This window comes from Argopecten irradians, chromosome 1, assembly GCF_041381155.1.
Source record: "Argopecten irradians isolate NY chromosome 1, Ai_NY, whole genome shotgun sequence".
Taxonomy (NCBI): Eukaryota; Metazoa; Mollusca; class Bivalvia; order Pectinida; family Pectinidae; genus Argopecten; species Argopecten irradians.
The window spans coordinates 27,016,026-27,024,998 of record NC_091134.1 but is presented as its reverse complement, the minus strand read 5'-3'; the positions used below and the strand labels follow the sequence as shown (position 1 = coordinate 27,024,998).

The 8,973-nt window shown below is 33.7% G+C and overlaps 1 protein-coding gene across 1 annotated transcript; it reads left to right on the top strand.

The window, feature by feature from the left end:
• Nucleotides 1-2,029: 2,029 nt before the first annotated feature.
• Nucleotides 2,030-3,604, top strand: LOC138322510 (uncharacterized protein KIAA1958-like). Its single transcript, XM_069266535.1, has 2 exons — nt 2,030-2,738; nt 2,935-3,604. Exons 1-2 carry the CDS (start codon nt 2,051-2,053, stop codon nt 3,555-3,557), a joined length of 1,311 nt encoding a protein of 436 aa, XP_069122636.1. The 5' UTR covers nt 2,030-2,050; the 3' UTR covers nt 3,558-3,604.
• Nucleotides 3,605-8,973: the final 5,369 nt, after the last annotated feature.

The following is an 8,973-nucleotide window of genomic DNA, read 5'->3' as shown; positions in this document are numbered from 1 at the left end:
TTGAAATCCATGTTAACATTCTGGAGATCAACATGTCCCTGATTAAAAGTCACGTAAAATCTATAAACATTTTTAACAGCACTAAACAGACATCTCTCAGGTGATAAAACAATAATTAAGGGGCGTTAACTGCAGACCAAACAGCAGCACAGAGTCAAAGACATCATTTTATCGAGATTTGAAAAAGGTCATCATTCATAAATCAAACTTGTTTTCGACATTTTTAGTTTTATAAAAATGTCGAATATAAATCGTTCGATGCCGGTTGACATCTTACACCGACATCTATAGACCGTCTGGATGGCTGAACATGCAGTTTTGTTTTATGCGGCTGTTGTATTGCCGCTGCGGCCTTAAACATTATCGTTCTTGTAGACGATGTACTTTTATTCGAAAGTAAATTTACTTCAGACAGTCTTCAAGACCTTTTATTTATTGACTTTCGTTCGTATGCAGTCTATGAATATCATATAGTTACATGTTCTTAAGGGTATTTGACGAAGCGCCATCAGATTGTCTGCTGATATCACTGTTTTCATAAGGAATACCACAGGGAATGTCTCTTAAGCGAAATCTTCATTAATTTTCTAAAGTCATCTTTTTAACATTATGATTTAAAGCTTAAATTTGGAATGGGGAGTAATAAGTGCAAACATGTCTAACATATTGATAATAGGGTAATACTGTGATGCTGAAATGAGAACAGGAAAAAAAAAACGATATTTCAGAACAGTGAAAACAAATGCTACATTAACACTTAAGTGAATCTGCTAGCACTATCAATTTACTCGACCAGAATGTATAACAAACGTAGGAACCAACACTATTTGAACCCGTTACTGAAATGTTTACATGTGTGTTGTTTATTGTTACATACATACATATTGGGAATGGTCTATGTTGATGATAGATTAACAAAATTTGTTAAAAATCAGCAAAATAAGTTAATGAGCCAGACAAGTTCTCAAATCGAACTTCCTATAAAGAGTGAAGCAAGTGGAAGGATATTGGAAACCTGGCCTACATGTACACCAAGGCTCAGACATGTATGGGTACTATTAGAATTAAAGGCACCTTCAGCAGTCTTCTACAAGACTGGTCGACCACCACTGCACTACGGTGCAGTAATAGAATAATGTATAAGGCTATTACAATATTTATAAAGTTATACAGCAGGATAAAATTTAATATTGTGACAGCGGACTAGGGGAGATTTCTCATTTACAGGGGATCTAGGGAAGCACAGAGATTCCTAATCTGCAGCTGGTCACTGACAGAGTTTCGTTTGTCCCAGGGGCGCCATCACAACATCGTAGAGGAAGTCTGGTGTAAAATATTAGACACTTTCACTCGGCCACTACAGTCTAGTAATCATGCAAACCTATTTTGTATCTGAATCGGGCGTTTATTTCCTCTATAATTTTAATTTTAATAAGTGAGTCCTAGTCGTATGAAATATCACAAATTGAATATAATGTTTTATAACATAACTGCAATACCCTACTATACCGTGAGATCATTATTTTGGCCTGTAGCAACGAAAGTCGTATGAGACATAATGTGGTTACAGTAAAAGTAATGTAATTATTAATGTCACTGATTCCTGACGTCATTCTTTAAAATGTATTTTTTAAGACACAGTCAAACAAATGGCGTTAGATCATATTACTCTGGTAAGATATGAAAAATACTACATTTAAAGATGCTCCACCGCCAACAGAGCATAAATGATATTCGTCATTTGAACAATAATTGGTGTTTAATCATATAAATATATTTATTATACCTTTACTTCTTTTTCGCTATATAAAAAGTAGTCAATAGAAATGCTATTAAAATTTTCACTGTCATAAAAAGCTATTCCCCGGTTAATAGTCATTTGGACTATTTACCGTGGGAAAAGGCTATTTACCTGCATTCAAATTTGGCGTCTTTTCCTCTATAGCGATTTTGATTGGACGTCATCTGACGATGTTTCATGACGTCAGATGACGTTTATGTGACGTCATTGACGTTCCATCGCAAAGCGACATGGCTGGTGTTTGGGAAAATGGCTGTAAACGGAACACGATTTGACAACTTTGACGAGGAAACACTAACAAAGTTGGTAAACGAAAGAGACAGTGCAAATACCCAACAGGTTATCAAAACTGCGGTAAACATCTTGAAGGATTACCTCCGAGAAAAATCACTTGGAACGATCAGTGAACTTGAGGGTGAAACAAGCGAACATGTGAACGGTATTCTTCGAAAGTTTTACGCGGAGTTGAAAAAAGTTGATGGATCCCGATACACTAAAAAATCCATGATTACAATCAGGTATGGATTGCAAAAGTACTTTTTAAAGAAGCGCGATGAGGATATTATAAACGCCGACGCATTTAAGAAAGCAAATGAAATGTTCAAGTCGGTGTTGGTGAACCTAAAAAAGGCGGGATTAGGGGATACGAAACACAAAGCTCCAATTGATGCAAAAGACATGGAGAAGCTTTACGCAAGTGAAATCTTTTCTACAAATACCTCGGAGGGATTACAAAACCGGACAATATTTGAATATCTATACTATTTCTGTAATAGAGGCCGTGGGAACCTGAGAGATATTCAGAAAAATGATTTCAACATCAATACTGATGCTACAGGGAGACGATACGTCACCGTCACCAGTCGGCAAACAAAAAACCATCGAGGCGACGATTTAAGAGACAATGACAAGGAGGGACGCATGTATGATCAACCAGGTACTGTAACGTTGATTTTATTGATAGTTTTAATATTTCAAATTTGAAAAAGCGTATTTAGCGTGTAGCTTATACAAACAATACCAAATTCGTTTACAATTACGTCGTGTTTATTTTTCATTAGCATTGACTTTTGTCATTTGTATGAGTCAAGTAAATAATGCATTTCATTTTCCTTCCTCTTCATATGTTTCAGGGAATCCTAATTGTCCTGTGGCTACTATTGAGAAATACCTAAGCAAATTAAATCCTAACAATGACAACTTCTGGCAAAGGCCGAAGAAAACTGTCGATCAGAGCATGGATGTGTGGTATGATAATTGCGCTGTAGGTAAAAATACTTTGAACAATTTCATGTCACGGCTCAGCAAAGATGCAGGTCTCTCTGTTAAATACACCAACCATTGTATACGGGCAACATGTATCACGACGCTTGACCAAAAGGGAGTCGAAGCAAGGCACATCATGGGCATAAGCGGGCACAAATCGGAAAACTCTATCAGGTCTTATAGTGAGAGACTAAGTGAAAACAAGAAACGCCAAATTTCGGACATACTAAGTGAAAATGTTGTCCCAGCAAAGTCTCCAAAACTACACAACTCTGTCAACGGAAATGAACTAGCTACATGCTCTTCCAACCTCCAGCTTCCCGACTTTTTAGACGACGAATTCGAAAGTATAATGGCTGACATTACTGCATATGAGCTAGCCGCTACTAGGACAAATGTCTGCAATAACATCCCAATGAGTACATCAGGCTATATTCCAGGAAATTTCCATCTCAATAATTGCAATGTTACCATCAATATCACAAAGTAGAATTAACTGGATCATATAAATACTGACTATTGTTATGGAATATTACATATGTTATCTTATTTACTGTTTGTGCATTTCTTGAATATCAATAAAATTTCATTAATTTAATACAGTATTCAGTTGTGTTTTTTGTCAGAACTATAATTATAAAACACAGACATGGTCAGAGATATTGGTATTATGGTGACGAACATATTATTACCAATAAAATGTTCTTGATTTTACGCGTCATTTAATCACGATGACATCTTCGTCACTGTAATAGTATACACCATGTATGCTTTTTACATAGCGAAAATGAAGCAAAGGTATTATAAAACACTTATTGAATGGGTATATTCGGGAAATAGCACTTTTATGGTTCCCCTCGACACGAACTATTTTCGCCTCGGAAAATAGTTCGTGTCTCTGGGAACCATAAAAGTGCTATTTCCCTCATACCCATTCAATAAGTGTCTAATATATATATATATATGTCTAATTAACACAAAAAATATATAAAATGATTTATTTTGCCTTTGGTGAATGCGCAATCTGTACTTAATTTCATATAGGACATATTGCCACGGATTTTTTTCGGATTGCAAGATATTATTGTTAATATTTTTATCTTAAAGTAAAATAAGAAGCTTAAACTTTTCAACGGTGAAAATGGTGTATAGTAAGTAACTTTTGTAGCTGAAGAAAAATACTAATTCGTCCGCTTTTGTTTTTTTTATTGAGGTAAAAATACTATTTGCCAGTGGTAGAGCATCTTTAAACCTGTTACATATGTATAACGAGAACTTCTGGCGACTAAAGAGATCATTACGTCGATAGTTAGTTATATACACATTTTATAGAAACCTTGACAGGGAATATGAGTTACACACCTCAGGTCACGAATGACAATAATGCCATCCAAACGACGTACATCGTATGCAATACCTGCCTCATCGAATGACTCAAATACGTTGCTGAGGTACAATTTTGTTAAACAATCCTAGAAATAATTTTAGCTGATTGTCCTTGCTTTCACTGCCATCTGCGCGAAGCATTTCGTGGTATCCATCTGGTTGCTAACGACGTTGCGATGACGTTGAGAGGAGAAAAGACCTACACCTCTATTGTCCACCCGATAAGATATCTACTAACCTATATACGACTATTTATTTTGTCACAGGCAGGAATCTTAAATATTACGTGACGTCATTTTAACCAATAGGAACACAAGATTTTCGCCTGTGGAGAGACATAACTCTGCTTTTGTTGTAAGCGTGGTTTGATTTCCATGGACGAATTAACTGGATAAAAGGCGGATTATGTGATAATCAAACATAATGTATATATATCGGCAATCATCAATGATATGTAGACGTATAACAGTGCTGATCACATCATCTGTCGTCGACCAGGATATAACTGTCTGTGTAATGGTGCTAATTACCATGACTTCCTGGAAGATAAAAACAACAATTGATATGGTTAATAATGAAAATGAAATAGTATATTGTCATATTTACCCGAATAAAGATAAGAGTATGATGTCATTGTTTGCATGACGTTTTGTTGAAGTTAATCCCTTTGTTAACGTATCGATAAAAATAACCAGCTTAACAGGAATTTATAATTACCTATAAATAGAAACAAAACAAGAGAGTCACCAGTATCCAAACATCTCTACATCTACGAGAAGGTAGGTAGGCAGTGTGGTAAACTAAATCATTCAAACAATGACAGGTATATATCTTTTTTATCAAAGTTAATATACGTAATTTATATGCTTAAATTATAAAGGATATATATATTTGTATTAACTTATTAATATAAAATCACGTGTTGGCGTCCTTAACGGCAACCACTCGCTCTTTTGATTGGTAACTGAAAGCATTCCTTATTTGCAGTTACAGGTATCTTACACATTACATACAACAATTTACTGATACTGTCATGTAACTTTAAGTACAGGCACTTTAATGTGGTAATTAATATTCAAAGTTATCTCCACGACGCACTTCATATGCTATCTATGTGTTTAAATCTTGACAAATGTCTTTACGTTAATCCTGAATAACTGTTTCATTTGAACGAATCAGACGTTTAATTGTTGGTTTGACTAATTACAGAGCGTCCGAGGCCAGGTACCTGATTTACGCACTAAAATAAATCGCATTTTTTAATTGTTTTAATTACTACTAAAATGTCACGAACACTTTCAGGGTTTTTTTTCAAAGTAAGCCATCGGTTTGTCACACACTGGAACATTTTAACCAACAAAACAATATCACAAAGTTACTTTTAAGGTAAGCAATCGGTTTGACACACACTGAAACATTTTTCCATCAAAACAGTGCCACAAAGAAACAATAAGATAGAACGAAGGATAGTGGTATTCATAATATAAGTGAATTGTCTCATCTTAAACCTATTTTCAGCATTCATGTCACTCTTTTCTGATTTTCATTTAATTTTGAAAAAAAATGCAAATCTCTGTAGAAAACTTCTATGAACACATTCACACAATTAAAACATTATCTATACAACGATAGAAGCAAAACCAAGATCAATGAGTAAAATATCGTTATAATACAACTAATGTGCCCAGCATAATACGATCTTAGTAAAATGATTGATTAAAGATGCTCCACCGCTGACAAATGATATTTTTTCACTATAAAAAACAGGAGCAGACAATTTAGTATTTTTTTCAGCTACAAAAGTTAGATACTTTACACCATTACCATCATTGAAAAGTTTGAGCTTCTAATTTTACTTCAAGGTAAAAATATGAAAAATAATTTATTGCATCCCGAAACAATTCCGTAGCACTATATCCTATATGGAATGAAGTACTGATTGCGCATGCACCAAAGGAAAATGAATTATTTTATATTAGTTTTTGTGTTAATTAGACAGATATATACACGATTACACACCAATTATTGTTCAAATGATGAATATCATTTATGCTCTGTCGGCGGTGGAGCATCTTTAAATAGGAAAAGAACAGATTAAAAAAAGCATTAAAAATCGTACTAGGAGAATGGATATATAACATTAATGAAGCAAGTTAGTTTAAGTTCAAAACTCTTAAACGAGATACATTTGGAGCTGTCGTCAGTCTAAAGTATTATGCATGGTTTGGGCCGTTTTTGGACCCATAATTCGTAAAAATTTTCAAACTATTTGAAATGTTGGATTTGACATATTAAGCACATCCCCTTATTTAATTCTATTGACAGTTTTCTAATTTTTCAGTTTCAATTGCCATGGTAACCACTCGAAATATGGCTAAACTATTGAAATGTGGTAATTTTTAGAATTTTGGCCAAATTTTTGTTTTGAAAACCATGGATTACATCCTTGAAAAAAGTTTATATTTCTCCTGAATATATATTGGGAGGGCATACATACTCTTAGTAAATATTAAGTTCGTTAAAGGATGTGCTCTATAGTTTCAAAACCTTAGCAAAGAATGGTCAAAATTCTCAAAATTTCCACATTCTCATAATTTATGCATATTGTGGATGGTTACCATGGCAACTACAACTGCAAAATTAGCAGGGATGTACTAAATTGATATAAAACAAATTAATAACAGTTTTGAAAATTTGATGCATTTTGGGGGCCAAAAAGGGCCCTAACCATACATTGGCCTTTGTGAATGTAAGTAGAAAATGCTATTTTTATATACTTTGATTTCATGAAATCAGTTTTAAATTATCTTATATACATCATAAGGAAATTTGATCCATCACATTGAACATAAAAGTTGTAATTCGTGATTTAGACAGGAACTTGTTCTGTTAACACAACACTGATGACAAAACAGCCATCTTCCGACATTTCTCATTACACAAGGAAGATGGCGGTATATTCGTCAGCACTGGATGTGAACACCCGATTATCTAGATTTGAAAAAGATAGTCTAATCAATTTATATTATCTTTATATTATCTAAATTTCTATTGTTGTGTAAATGAAGATAATATCATACATCCCGCTGTGTATACATGTTCATACCTTTACTTGTTTGCTATATCAACATAGTAAAATGACGACAGTGTTTTAAATCACTGTGCTTAATATAGAAACGTGACGAGAGATAAACATAATCATAATTCTGTAACATGTATAAGGTAAGTGAGTTTTATTCATGAAATGTATATTCAACATGTGATTGTCCCGCGTACGGTGTAATGGATTACTCGGATCACATAAAACATTCAAATATAAAAAGACACGATAGCATTATTACAAATGGTTGTAGTTTCAAAGTACAGCGATGTAAGTGTGTCCATAGTTACATTATCGTATACAAGAAAGGCGTAAATGCTATCCTCAATTGATAAATGAATACAAAAACATATACATTAACGTCAAGTTAAAAATTACCCAAACTCAAAATAAACAGAAAATATACAATAAATATAATATTTATTTTCCTTTGTGTTTGAGTGTTTAATGCGTTTTAATGCGTCGCTATGATCAAATAAAGGAATGCAAATATATATAGGATCTTAAATGAGTGTTCATTTCATATGAGATTTAATTAAATGAGTCTAAGAAGTTTTAATTTTGCTAGCCTTGGCGAGACTTCGAGACGAGTTTCATAAAATCTCATATGAAATATACACAAATTTAAGATACTTTTTATCACATAACTACAAAAACCTACATAACTAAAGAATTTCACGTCAAAATGTATTCTAAAAATCAGGCGGAGGCCGCCATTTTGTTCTGCTGTCCTCGTAATCCTGACGTCACGTCATTTTTCCTGACGTCATTTTATTGTTTCTGTCTGACGTCACAAAGGATTTCCAGCTGATGAAAATCGCCCCATGTCATATTACACTAGTGACATATCGCAAAAAAATATTAAACTGGATATCAGGCGGATTATGTGATAAAATTTAAACCTTACGCTTCTAAAGAGTAAGGGTTCTACGCTTCATTCACGAAACACGAGATATAATCTAGATCAAATTACGGAGAGTACATCATATATTTATTGGGTGGAGAGAGGAGATTAGGCTTCCTACGAATTACGAAATGATACAAGAAAAAAGGAGTATCATTAGTTTTACCGTAAACGTTCGATATACGAAAAAAATTCATATAAATTAACAACTTCTAATAGTATATTCCTTCTGTTAAATGAATTTACAACATCAAATTGGAATCACTAATATAAGGGATATACTCGAACTAATTATGTACTCTGAACAAATTCGCGACGTCATCATTAGCTAATGAAATATACTATCACAAGCCTCATAGCTAATGTTGGCATAGCAAAAATTTATGTAACTTTAAGAAATCATTAAGTTGTGAAAATCTATTGAGAAACCTTAAATGTGTTTCATAATGCCCATTTTGTTATCTTTCTTTACAGGCAACGACGAGGACAATGTGCATTCAATATCGTGGTAGGATC

What these genes read in the sequence shown, in the direction of transcription:
- LOC138322510 (XM_069266535.1), top strand. Translation starts at nt 2,051, where the DNA reads ATGGCTGTAAACGGAACACGATTTGACAACTTTGACGAGGAAACACTA. An exon ending in ACGCATGTATGATCAACCAG is followed by an intron (nt 2,739 to 2,934) that starts GTACTGTAACGT and finishes CATATGTTTCAG; the next exon opens with GGAATCCTAATTGTCCTGTG.